This window comes from Leguminivora glycinivorella, chromosome Z (genome assembly GCF_023078275.1).
Source record: "Leguminivora glycinivorella isolate SPB_JAAS2020 chromosome Z, LegGlyc_1.1, whole genome shotgun sequence".
Classification (NCBI taxonomy): domain Eukaryota; kingdom Metazoa; phylum Arthropoda; class Insecta; order Lepidoptera; family Tortricidae; genus Leguminivora; species Leguminivora glycinivorella.
Genome location: NC_062998.1, coordinates 44,818,318 through 44,832,306, shown reverse-complemented (window position 1 = coordinate 44,832,306; position 13,989 = coordinate 44,818,318). Strand labels below are relative to the sequence as shown.

At 45.9% G+C, this 13,989-nt stretch overlaps 2 protein-coding genes across 4 annotated transcripts in view; one reads left to right on the top strand and one right to left on the bottom strand.

Annotated features, from left to right (window-relative positions):
* Positions 1 to 13,989, bottom strand: part of LOC125240779 (ankyrin repeat domain-containing protein SOWAHC) — a 107,489-nt gene that overhangs the window by 50,162 nt on the left and 43,338 nt on the right. The gene's annotated exons all lie outside the window — the stretch shown is intronic.
* LOC125240780 lies at positions 4,434 to 13,129 on the top strand. Of its 2 annotated transcripts, none has more exons than XM_048148854.1 (2): positions 4,434 to 5,064; positions 12,882 to 13,129. In XM_048148854.1, the coding sequence occupies exons 1-2, from the start codon at positions 4,572 to 4,574 to the stop codon at positions 13,070 to 13,072; spliced, it is 684 nt and encodes a 227-aa protein (XP_048004811.1). In that variant the 5' UTR covers positions 4,434 to 4,571; the 3' UTR covers positions 13,073 to 13,129. The 2 variants fall into 2 exon arrangements, with proteins under 2 accessions (XP_048004811.1, XP_048004810.1); XM_048148853.1 differs by lacking the exon at positions 4,434 to 5,064 and adding an exon at positions 7,010 to 8,007 and having other exon boundaries at positions 12,867 to 13,129.

The window sequence follows — 13,989 nt, the reverse complement described above, 5'->3', positions numbered from 1 at the left end:
GTAGTTACTGCTTACATACCTACAACATAAGCAAAACTCACTTAGATAGACTAGTTATGAAGACTAAAACAAATAAAGACTTCCAGTACTGTCCAAATGTCGGGAATCGTAGAATTTTTACTGCTGAACAGGAAAATATGCGAGCGACGTATTTGAAGACCTCAGCTAAGATGTGATCTCATAAATGCAACTATTACGTGATAAACATGTTCCAAATAATAATTTAGTATTACAAGATGACTATAAAACGTTGTTTTTATGATTGCCGTTAAGAATGTATAGTAGTTTTGAATTTAACGTATTTCTTTCAGTATGTCTCTTTCATGACTCTCACTTTCCCTTTCAAGACCAGTCATGAATGGAACATATTGTATTTTTTATTTATTTAGCTATAGTGTTAAAACGCCTTGAGAAAGTATAGTTTTTGGTTATATCATTCAAAGATAAATAAATATACTTTGATTATAAACCCAACTTTATTTTATTATAAGTATGTAATTTGTAACATAAAATCTTTGACTAAGTAAAATTGTCCCATTCATGGCACCTCTCCCCTACCACAGATTATACATAATATAGTACAAGTACAGAAGGCCCACTTCTTTGATGTTCACGAAATGCCGCCTTTTTAAATGCCTACAAAATTCTAACAGAGAAACGAGCCGCACGTGCGCGGCGTCTTGGGTACTCTCTAGGTATACGAGTATACATATACCGTATTTATATACTTTTCCCAACATCACAAGCCTTATTGAACATTTCCGTGGGACTTAATCAATAATACGTACATCTGTGTAAAATTGTATTATTTTATTCATGATGATTTTTAACTAAGCATTATTAGTCATTCCACGTGCGGATATCTTAAAAAAACTCGAGACGTAAAGTAACAATCGAAAGTGCGAACGTGCGTTCCGTGAGAACGCGCGCCACCCATGATTAGGCCGCGAACTCGCGGCCGCCAGCATGTACTTGTAGCGCGGCGATAGAATCGTGGAGTGAGCCGCCGCTGCCCCTACACTAAGGTTCAAAGGGATCTATGAGCGGTGTTATGTTAACAAGTTATTTTGTTACTAGCAAACATTTCTTTTAACGTTAGATAGGGGGAAAATACTAACGTATAAATGATGAGTGTGGAGTGGATGTAGATGTGGTGACAAAGATTGAGATGGGTATGTTAAGGTGGTTCGGGCATGTAGAGAGGATGGATGAGAGGAGAGTAACGAAGAAAGTATATGAAATAATTTTTAAGAAAAACAAAACTGCCTTCCTTTGGGGTTCTGGTGATAAATACTTTCAAATGTTGGATTATGTTATCAATTCGTCTGTATATTTTTTAATGTTTGTTATTCGATATCTCCGTCATTTCTGAACCAATTTTGAAATTTGGATGATTCTGAAGTACTTACAGATGAGAATGATTAGCAGAACGGAACTCTAACCAGGGGCGGCTCACTCTTCATCAGCAGTTCCACTGCACCAAATGTCACTGTTCTGGACGTAAGTGCATGCTGTTCTTATAAAAAAAGTCACTATAAGTGTGCCGTTCAGATTTGAGGAGTTCCATTCTGACCATCATCAGGAGTTTCAGTGCACCAAATGTCACTGTTCCGTACGTAAATGCATGCTGTTCCATATGTATGCCTTTCAGATTTGAGGAGTTCCCTCGATTTCTCCAGGATCCCACCACCAGAACTGAGTTCTGAGAAAAATGGGACCAATCTGTATGCATATACATTCAATCAAAATAAAAATTTTCAAAATCGGTCTAGTAACGACGGAGATATCGAGGAACAAACATAAAAAAAAATACAGACGAATTGAGAACCCCTTCCCTTAAGATTTGAAAGGCGGTTAAAAAGAGAAGAAGGGTCAGTTGGAAGTGGAAGACCTAGGCGAACTTTTCTTGTTCAAATCGGGGAAATATTGCAAAAAGGCCAGGTCAGAAGTACTCGAAACCGACGAGCGTGTATGAGAAACGTTATGAAAGTGTGTGAAGCGAAAGTAATTTGTCAGGATCGTAGTAAATGGAAATCCGTGATCTCTGCCTACCCCTCTGAACAGGCGTGATCTAAATTTTCATTATTTTTTTTCTAAATCCGTAAGGTACCTGGAAGATGTTAGAAATTCGATATTTTTACACTATTAATCCAAGTACAGTGAAACCTGGTTAAGTGGGACCTGGATAAGTGAGAAACCTCTTTAGCTGGGACCTAAAGTGCGGTCCCGACACTTTCGCACCGATTTACCTCTGTTAGTGAGACAAAACAGACCTCTATAACTGAGATTAGCCTTTTCGATTTTATTGTCACATTTCCCTCTATTAGTGAGACAGAGAGTGTATCTTACCTCTGTTACTGAGACTATATTTGAAATTGTTTGTTAAGAATTTTATAAGAAGTTACCTCTGTATCTGAGATACAGTCAATCTATGACCTCTGTAACTTGGACTTTATTGAAAATCAAATTCCATATTTTTAATAATTCTTAACCTATCTATTACCTACGCGATTGATTCTTTGTGTTTAGGTGAGTTTAAGGGTTTTCTTGGTTATTTTAATGAATACTAAAAATAATTAAAACTAAAATCTCGATAAGTAACATAAAAATTATTTAAAAAAAACTTTTATTAAAATATAAAAGTTTTAAGACACAATGATGTTAGAATCTTATATTTTATTTAATAAAAACAAGGAACCTTTTCTTTTAGTATGCAATTAATAATAACTATAAGCAAAACACCTTATTTATCACCTCTATAACTGATATATCCCCTATTTTGGCCTCTATTAGTGATAACCTCTATAAATGAGACAAACATTTTATTATACCTGTCTAACTGAGACCCTGAATAAGTGGAATACCTCTTTAAGTGAGATAAATTTTCTCGTCCCTTGAAGTCTCACTTATCCAGGTTTCACTGTATTTATTATAAATATGTTTATTTATATTAATTTATTAAGTATTCAACGTATTTTACGTTAAACATAATTTGGTAACTGACGCCTAAATACACTTTTTTTAGAAACCGACCTTAGACTTTAAAATGGTTAAATGTCGGTATCTTTGTTATGGTCGGTCAGCAATATTAGAACGAGAAGTTTAACAAAAACTTCGCCCCTCTTGTAAACAAATAAGTGTAACTAACTATGTATTATTGTTTGAATGTCTTTTCCGATTCCTAGTAACCAACAACAAACCCCATTATTAGTAGGTGATTAAGAGAAATTAAGAAGCCATACACTGAATAGGGCATGTAGGTACGTAAAAAAACCTACCTAATAATCTTACGTGATTTTAATATTTTAACAAAATAAAGAAAATACAGTTATCTTTCGCCATAAGCATGTTTTTCTTGATACATAATAAGAGGCTGGCAACCTGTCACTGCAATGTCACAATTGTGTTTTCATTCCACCCGAGTGGTACTGAAACTTGAGTACTGAAAGTTTCATGTGCTCTGTCTACCCCTTTATGGGATACAGCGTGATTGTATGTACAGGCAGGAAGACATCCGCCTAAGGGGAAGGGACCTTCCCAACCCCCCAAGGCTGGTACGTCAACCAGCACCCCAGCAGGTCCGGCATCAGGGAAAAACAAAAAGAAGCCAGGCAAGCATTCACGAGCTGCTGCTAAGAGGGCACGGGACGAGTCCTTTTCCCCGCAAGGAGATCCCAAGAAGCAGCGGCTTGTGAATCCCAACCAGCCAGGCGTATCCTACGCACAGGCGGCGGCTTCAGACCTGACGATCGTCGTAACTGATGCTAAGTCGGGTAGTATCACCGCCGACCAATCAAACGCCATCCTCCGCGCCTTTCACAAGGCAATCGTGGAGGATGCCAAGATAAACACGGATGAAGGTGTGGCACCTAGCTTTAAGGGCAAACCCGCTTACGCCGAAGGACAGCTGAGGGTCTTTGCGCGAGACGAATACTCGGCTGCCTGGGCACAGCGCAACATCAAGTCCCTTACCTTGCCAAATCTCACCCTAACGGCTGTTCGCCAGTCGGAGTTGGCAAGGAGAGTTAGGTGCGGACTCTTCATCCCTAACATCGATAACTCGTCCTGGGAAAACGTCCAAGAGGCAGCTATTGGACTTAAGTACCAGAACGGGTGGGCCAAGGTTACCTCTTGGTCCATTATCGAGATACTGCGACAAGACCAAGGGTGGTTTGTCGCATTCACAATTCCCGAGGAACTCGTCCCTGCCTTTATGGAAAGGGGCAGAGCCCTGAGCTGTGGGATGGGCACGATCTATCTCAAGTTCAGGGGTCCTGGGGGTAAATATGTGGACCAACCGCCCGCCCCGCAGGGTACTACCCTAGGGACCGCGAGCGTAGTGGTCCCGGACCAACAGGCCATGGGCACCACCCCCGTGCAGTTTGCATCTGCCTCCGGGGAGAAGGACGCCCCCCCGTCGACATCCAAGCTGACGACGACCGAACTCTCGGAGGATGAACTCCTCGGCATTGGTGAGGGACCTGCCGGGGCACCACCCGAGGGCGAGGACTTGACGGCATGGATAGAGACGGGGTTGGCCGACATGTTGAAGGAGGGAGGGGAGATGCAGGATGAAGCCCCCACCACCGTCAACATGGACACCGACTAAGGTGCTCCAAGCAAACCTCCAGCACAGCGTGGCCGCTACGGCCCAACTGAGACGCTGTCTGGAAGGTTTGCCAACAGCCGTTGCCCTCCTGCAAGAACCTTGGACGGGCAGCGGACACATACGAGGGCTCTCCAACACCAAAGGTAAGCTCTATTACTCCACGATGCATGCCATCCCTAGGGCATGCATTCTAACTACAAACAATATTTGTGCACAACAGCTCACTGAATTTTGTTCCAGAGATCTGTGCGCGATTAAACTACAAGTTCCAATGCCAACAGGCTGTCGCGACCTAGTCCTCGTCTCGGCTTACATGCCCGGGGAGGACGAGCCACCGCCACTCGAACTACAACGACTGGTCAGCCACTGCGAGAGAACAGGCCTCGCAATCATCATCGGGGCCGACTCTAACGCGCATCACCCTTTGTGGGGTATGGAGACCAGTAACAACAGAGGTAAGACACTTGTGGAATATCTCGTGACTACCAATCTAAACATTCAAAATATAGGTGCTGAACCAACATTTGTAAACAGACGATGCAGGACAATCATTGACTTGACTCTCGCCTCAGAGGAGGTAGGCGAACTCATCACGGAATGGCATGTCTCTCCGGAGGCCTCTTGCTCAGACCACAGATGGATTCGTTTCAACCTACAAGTATCAGATGACATTCCAGCAACTCGCAGAAACCCCAAAAAGACAGACAGGTTAGCATTTAGGACAACCCTGAGTGAAAACCTGGACAAGTCTCGTCTATCGGCCGAACCTCGGGAACCGGCCCAAATAGAACACCAGGTAAACGTCTTGACTGACGCCCTTATAGACAGCTACCAAAAAGCATGCCCATTAAACCCGCCAGCCAGAACTGCTATAGTCGGACACAACTGGTGGGGCCCCGAACTAGAGAGACTCCGTCGAAAGACCAGGAAGCTCTTCAACAGGGCTATGAACACGACGGCCGAGGTGGACTGGGACAACTACTACGAAACCAAGGCCAGGTACAAACAAAGACTGCGGTACTGGAGATCCCTGTCGTGAAGGAACTTCTGCAGCAGCATCGAAACACTAGACCACGCCAATCGGGTAAGGAAAACCTTAGCATGCAAATCCACGACTCAGCTAGGCTCACTGCGGAAACCCGACGGTACATATACATCCTCTCCTACGGAGACTAAACGCCTACTCCTGGAGACCCATTTTCCGGGATGCGTAAGTCTACCGGACGAAGATCAGCAGGAGGAGGAAGAACATAACACATCAGAGAACAACTGGCAAATGGCTCATAGAATCGTCACCGCTGAAAAACTAAGGTGGGCCATTGACAGCTTTCATCCCTTCAAAGCAGCCGGTCCGGATGGCATCTTCCCAGCCCTCCTACAGTGGGGTTTAGGAATCATCCAGGACAAGCTGAAGAACATTATGGTGGCGTGCCTAGCCTGGGGTTACGTTCCCAAGAAATGGAGGGATGTTAAGGTAATATTCATACCCAAACCAGGTAAGAATGACTACACAGCTTCCAAATCCTTTAGACCCATCAGTCTCACATCATTCCTGTTAAAGGCCCTGGAGAAACTGTGTGACAGAGACCTAAGGGACAGAACGCTTAAAAACATACCGATGCACATCAATCAGCATGCATACAGCTCAGGTAAATCAACAGAATCGGCGTTACACATGGTAGTAAGCCGTATTGAAAGGGCGATCCATGACAAGGAAATGTGTCTCGGCACATTTATCGATATCGAGGGCGCCTTTGACAAGACCCACTTCAACAGTATAGGGAACGCCCTGGCAAGCTACGGCGTGGAACCTGGACTAATTCAGTGGATCATGAACATGCTAAACAAAAGGACTATAAGGTATGCTGGGGAGCCACAGGCAGTAAAGGCGGTCAGGGGATGCCCTCAAGGGGGAGTCCTGTCACCGCTGCTATGGAACCTAGTGGTCAACAACCTCATAACCAAACTGAACGAGGAACGCTTCTATACAATAGGTTACGCAGACGATCTGACGATCTTAATATCAGGTAAATTTGCCAGTACAGTCTGCGATCTCACTCAGTCAGCGCTTCGAATTGTGGAACGCTGGTGCCGAGAATTCGACCTATCAGTCAACCCCACTAAAACAGAAATGGTAATGTTTACTAACAAAAGGTCTCTTGGCAACTTTACCAAACCAAAACTTTTCCAAGCTGAGCTAAATCTAACAGAAGAGGTAAAGTACTTAGGTCTAACCCTCGACAGCAAACTCAGCTGGAACAACCACATCAACAAACGAATAGACAAGGCGGCAGTCGTCTTCTGGCAATGCAGAAGGATGATCGGTAAGAGATGGGGACTCAACCCGAAAATCACCCTCTGGCTCTACAAGACGATAGTCCGGCCAATGCTGTGCTACGGTGCTCTGGTCTGGTGGCCAAGAACAAACCTAGGCAACGTGCGAGACAAACTACAAAGACTCCAAAGGCTCGCATGTGCGGCTACCACTGGCTGCACGAAGTCTACTCCGACGGCAGCCATGGAGGTCATGTTGGGCCTTCCACCGCTATACCTGCACATACAGCAGGAAGCAAGCTTATCAGCGGTAAGGTTAAATACACTCAACATCTGGTCTAACACAGGAGTTCTTCACACAAAATGCCTGGAAAAAGTATACGACGAATTCCCAATCCTCAGGTCAGGTACGGATCGAATTCAAAAACATGTCATCTTCGATAAAAGGTACAAGATACAATTATACGAGGACGACAACTACGAAGGGCTCAATCCCAAGGAGCTTAGAATCTTCACAGATGGGTCGAAAACGGACAACGGGTCGGGCTCTGGGACCTTCTCAGAAGACCTGAACATGTCGATTACCACTCCGCTAGGAGCTCACAACTCGGTCTTCCAAGCTGAGTGCATGGGCATCATTAACGCGGCAGCTGCTATAACTGCAAGGAAGGTAGTAGGATCCTCCATCCGCATACTCTCTGACAGTAGAGCAGTCCTTATGGCTTTAAGGAGCCATTTAATTACATCCAAACTCATACACGAATGCCATAAACGACTAATGGAGGTAAGTCATAAAAACGAGATCATCCTACAATGGATCAAGGGACACAGCGGATCCCGAGGTAATGATGCTGCAGACGAGCTAGCCAGACAGGGGTCGAGTGCGGGGGCCATTGGCCCAGAACCAATTCTCCCGATACCATTCAGCAAGGTACGCTCAATGCTACTATCATATACAGGGAAACTACACACAGCACACTGGCTAAACCAGACTGGATGCAGGCAAGCGAAAATGGCCATGCCCAGCATCAGTGGAAAACTCACAAGAACGCTCCTTCAACTAGGGAAGGTCCGTCTGAGAATGGTAACCAGTGTCATAACAGGTCATGGACTATTTAACAAACATTTTTTTTTTTTTTTTTTTTTCTCTTTATTTAGAAACAAACAGTCATATACAAGAAATAACAGAAAATAAGCAACAAAAAACCAGACCTATAGTTTCCTTAATTGCACATAAGAATTACGAAGCTAATACTTTACATACAAAAGAAATTGTTTTGTAAAGATAACAGTGTTTGTTTTTTATTAAGTATTATTTCCTTTATTTATTTCTTTTCTTAGATTAGGTTTTTTACAATATGAGTATAAAAGTAAAATAAAATAAAACACTTACAAAACAATATAAAACATATAAACACATTATAAAAAACCTAACCTAGGGTGCCGCCAGCAGCGGGGCAGGGCCCAAGCTGCCGGTGGTTAGGGCTGCAGAGAGAGGAACCGTCGGACTATCCGCGCTGTGTCCAAAATCACCGCCTTCTGCATCTGGCCCTTGATCCAACCACCGAGCGAGAGTCTCTTAAGATGTTGGTCGAGACTCTTCGCTATGAGACCGTTCGCTGAAACGACTATCGGGACAATGATCGTTGAATCAACATCCCACATGGTGGTTATCTCGTGAGCCAAGTCTAGGTACTTACTGGACTTGTCCTTCTCGGCTTTCACGAGATTCTCATCATGGGGGATGGTGATGTCAATGAGCACGGCCCGGCGTTGCGGTCGATCTATTATCACAATGTCAGGCTTATTGGCTACAATAGTCCTGTCAGTGATAATAGATCGATCCCAATAGAGCGTGGCACGGCCATTTTCAAGAACTGGCGCAGGTAAGTACTTGTAGTACGGTACTTCGCGGTCCACAAGGCCGTATTGAAGAGCAAGCTGCTGGTGAATGATCCGGGCTACGAGATTATGCCTGTGCAAGTACTCACCGTTAGCAAGATGAGAACAACCGGAAATGATATGCCTGAGTGATTCTCCGGGACGGCGGCATGCCCGACAAATGTCGACCGTGCCGTCCTTCAGGATATATTTCCGGTAGTTGTTCGTCATCATAACTTCGTCCGCAATTGCACAGGCAAAACCCTCAGTTTCTCCGAAGAGGTCCCCGAATCGTAACCAGTTCACCGATGCGAGCAGGTCTACATCGGGTCCCGTGAGGGCCTTGTAGAACCGCCCGTGTAGCTGCTTGCTCTCCCATACCGCCTTGCGGTCCGCAGTACTTAGTACCACAGGTTTGCGCCAGTTCTCTTTCGCCAAGGAGAGCGGCGTGAGGTTTCCGTCCACTGCCACCACATCACGATGCATCCCACACTCGTTGTTAAGGAAGTAATTCCTGAGATTGTACACCTCACGGTTGTGGAGATTTTTGGCGTTTAGGAAGCCTCGACCTCCGCACTTCCGTGGGATGTACAATCTCATAACAGACGAGCGCGGGTGTAACATACGGTATGTGGTAAGCAGTGACCGGACCCTCCGATCCAGGGCGTCCAGCTCGGTCTGTGTCCACCTTAGTATGCCAAAGGAGTATGTGAGTAGAGGCATTACCCAGGCGTTAAAGGCGCGCACTTTGTTGCCTCCTGACAAAAGACTGTTAAGGACTTTTGTCAGCCGACTGAAAAAGCGCTCCTTCACCGACCGTCTAATGCCAACATCCTCAATACCCAACGACTGTGACATACCAAGGTACTTATAGGTTTCTGATTCAGAGATAGATCTGAACGACATCGTCTCAGAAAGTTGTAAATTTTCTGAATTTACAACCTCCCCCCGCTGTACATGCATAACCGCACACTTATCGACACCAAACTCCATTCTGATGGCGGTACTGAAAACTTCCGTGGTTTTCAGTAGCACCATCAGGTCTTGGGTGTTCGGTGCAAATAGTTTGAGATCGTCCATGTACAGAAGGTGAGAGATGACTTCACCCTCTCTCCGAAGCCGGCAACCTAGCCCAGAATCCTTCAGCAGGGTGCTGAGGGGATTCAGAGCTAGGCAGAACCATAAAGGACTCAGACTATCACCCTGGAATATACCTCGCTCAATCCTTATGAAGTCCTGCGGACCAGGGGGGGCATCCCTACCTCCTGGTTGACGAAGGACTGTGGTCCACTGCCTCATACATGCGGCCAGGAAGGATATTAGAGCTGTATCAAGTTTATACAGCTCCAATATCCGCCTCAGCCATGAGTGAGGCACCGAATCATAGGCCTTCTTATAGTCAATCCAAGCGGCCGAGATGGCCCCCTTGTTCCGCCGAACTTGTTGGCAAATGGTCATGTCTATGAGGAGGAGCTCTTTAGTACCACGGGACCCAACCCTACATCCATTTTGAGCGGTGGCCAAAATGTTGTTTGCGACAATATGCGCGTTAATTTTTGCTCTCAAAATGGATGTAAGGAGCTTGTAGAGTGTAGGCAAGCACGTAATGGGTCTGTAGTTTTTTGCTTCCGTGGTACTACCGGACTTATAGAGCAGGAAGGTAACACCAGTTGTTAGGGAAGGTGGGAGAGAACCAAGCTCAAGGGCTTGTTGGAATTGCGTTGCCAACCGCGAGTGCGAGCATTGAAACCACTTTAGCCAGAAGTTGTGCAAACCGTCCGGTCCAGGACTTTTCCAGTTCTGGGCCGTACGGATGGCACAACTTACGTCTTCGGGGCTGATGGTGATGGCCCCCATAGGCTCAATGTTCTCACATGCACGTTCGACAACGGTCATCCACTCGCCCTCCGTGTGCTCAACGGGCACCGACCAGATGCTACGCCAGAAATCAGACATGGCAGTGGCATCCGGCAGCCGCACGTCAGACACGCGGGGGTCGGCTTCCTCCCACCTTCGGTATACCTTCCTTTGGTCGCTTTGGAAAAGACGATTCTGCTGGAATCGGTCCACTCGCTTTCTGTAGCGGCGAATACGGCTTGCCCATGCATAGACTTTCTGCTTCAGAAAGTCGATGCGCTCTGTGACATTGGCCAAATAGTCGCGGGGTCTGATGTCCGTCCCCGCGAACGCCTGGTTCACAAAGCGCATTACTCGGGGGCGATTGTTACCCCCCCTGAAGCAGATCAGCTTCGCAATGAGAGTCCTAAACGAGCTGATACGACGCTCGATCCGTACTTGCCATGCAGGGACACCTGCGACGGTCCTAGGTGCACGGTCAGCGTCCGGAAACTTGACTCGAGCAACACGGCACGCCGCGATGGCCCCGCAGTACATGATCGAGTGTGTATCATCTAGATCTTTACTAGTCCGTATATATGGCTCTAGCAAAGCATTTAAAGCTCCTATTAGCGCTAGATTGCGTCTATTCATGGGCAGACGTGGTAATTGCGGCCTAGAGTTGTTTGTGGAGCGATACTGCGTGATCGCCTCTTCCAAAGACCTCCTCAGTTGCTCATTGGCAGGCTCACTCACGCTCTGACTCGCGAAGTCCCCGCCGTCGTTACCGGGATCAACCCGCGGCGCCTCCGGTGCCAGGTCGGGTTCGGGCACCGGGTCCGGCGACATGGCGGGCAAATCCCGCCCCGAGGCGGGGTCCGCGCGAGCAGTGAGAGCTTCCTGGCGAAGCCGATCAAGTGTGGCGTCATCCAGTCGCTTTGACCGCTGAATGACGCGCACCTGATCCGATAGACGCTGCTCCGATACGGTGATGGATGGCTCGAGTGCCTGGAACAGAGGTAGCATCTTGGAACGGTACGCGGATAGCCGGGTTCCCCTCTGTAGCCCCGTAATAGGCGCGCATGACGTTCTCGTTTATTTGTCGAGTCCACGTCATGCGACGCACTACACCACCGGCAGCGGGAGCCGTGGGCGGGGCAGGATGTCCCGCAGGCCCCAAGCGTGCCGGCAGCGGTGGCCGCCCTCGTCGCGCAGGTGGTCGTGGCGGCGGCGGCGGCGGCCCGCTCTCGTCGCTGGACCCGTCGGTGTCGGGCGCCGTGGCGAACTCGTCGCCCGACGACGATGCGGACGGGGAGCTGGACGAGGCGGGCGGGGATGGTGGGCGTGCGTTTCTTTGTGCCGCTCTGGTGCGTGACCTTGTTAACATTTTCACAATGCACTTATCGCCGTTTGACAGTTCATGCTGATATCCGTGTATTTAGTTAATTGTATCGTTGCATGTTTGTTATTGTACATGATTTAATATAGCGTCAGAAATACACAAAAACTGAACCACAAAAACCAAGAACGGCGATAAAAATACTATAAAAATAAATAAAATTGTGAAAATTTATCCAAAGACACGTCCGTCAGTGTCAGCGGTTTTTTTTTTTTTTTTTTTTTTTTTTTTTTTTTATTAAGTATTATTATTATTTTGTACTCAATCAAATGCATTAAGTAATTTTGTCCAACAGAGTATCAATACTATATTGACATGTAAAGAAAAACAAAACGGAAAAAAATTAAAGATGTAAAAATGTGGGCGCCTATACAACATTAAGAAAAGCATGCTTTGAACCATTCAAATAATATATATAGGTGTATGATATATTTGTATATTAATTATTATCTAAATGCCTGCTTAAGTGAAATTGTTGTACAGTTAAATATATCCATGCTCTTTAGCCTATCGTTAGTGTTAAACAGTTTACATGCACGCTTAATAAACTCATTACGAGCATAACAAGTCCGACTGCGGGGAATTGAGAAAAGTTCTTTTTTGCGACATTGGCGCTCTCGTCTGCGCGGAACCCTGAAACTTATTTTGTGAAGCAAGGTAGGGGCATCTAGCATTGAATGAACGATTTTGTAAAGCAAAACCGAGTCCACTGCATCACGACGGTCACTTAACTTTTGCATTTTGAAATGTGTACATACATCCGTATAATTAGTATAATCGTGCCCAGTCCGAAATGCAAGTGACCTAATAAATTTCTTTTGAACCCTTTCGAGTCTATTAATATGAATGGCGTGAGATGGTTTCCAGATCTTTTCATAACAGGTGCTACGGACAGTCCCCTGTGCCGAGGGTGCATGGAGACAGAGGAAACAGCTGCTCACGTGGTGCTGGAGTGCAGCGGGGTGGCTCCATACAGGGCAAAATATCTCGGATCTCCGAGAGACCTCCCCGAGGTCCTACTCAACATCAAGGGTCTGGTAGGATTTCTCGAGGAGTTGGGATGGCAGGACTAGCCAACCCCTCCCTCTTATCACGCAAAATAGGCGCTAGACGTCGAGTTGCGGAAAATCGCCCGTTATACAATACAATACAATGTATGTACAGTCGACTACAAAGAGATGTATCTATTTTTTCACCTTATTACAATGCAATAAGGTGAAAAAGTGTATACATCTCTTTGTAGTCGACTGTACATAAACGAAAGGCGTCAAAAGATTCCGAAATTCATCCCTTTTAATTAATAAAAAGTTTTGGCTTCAAGAGTGCCCAATCTTAACGCAAGGGTTGTTCTCGGTGAATTTCTTTTGTATTTTATTCTAAGAAGAGATGCTTTTCAGTAAAACAACTCCCAATCTCAAACAAAATATAAAAGTTTCGCAATAACGTATACGCCTCGGGCGGGATCATCAAAGACGAGAATAAATACCGCCTAAACTTGCCCAGCTTTTTACTAACTTAATCATTTTAAAAGAAAGTATTTAGAAATAAGAGTTTACCGAGGGACGACAGTAACATAAAAACCGTTCGCAACTCGTCCAAATTAAAAGCGTTCCACTATTGCTCAATGTTCGCCCTTGTCTGATAAATTGAGATATTTTTGTGGAATTTCAAACCAGTACACATTGTCGGATGAATTAAGCTGGGGGCGCTCGCATCGTATATGAAGATATACTGAAAAAGCACATGTAGTACTTCAGCTTAATGCAGAAACAGTGTCTATACGCGCGCATTTATAGCGTAATGAGGCCGTTATATTCGCACAAATTCGGTACCGCCGTGGGCGGGTTGCGGCGGTATCGCACCTACTTCGCTGCAAGCGGCCTCCCAATTAGCCTTAAAATAATGAACATGTTTTATATTTCCACCCGAGTGCGGTGTGTACTTATCCCCGTTGGCCCGGAGGTCATGCGGCCGTGCCCTCTCCCGGCCT

Excerpts from the sequence above, each read along its gene's own strand:
- LOC125240780 (XM_048148853.1), top strand. The coding sequence starts at position 7,128 with ATGGAGGTCATGTTGGGCCTTCCACCGCTATACCTGCACATACAGCAG. Across the intron at positions 8,008-12,866 it reads TCATGGACTATTTAACAAAC|ATCTTTTCATAACAGGTGCT; the intron begins ATTTTTTTTTTT and ends GATGGTTTCCAG.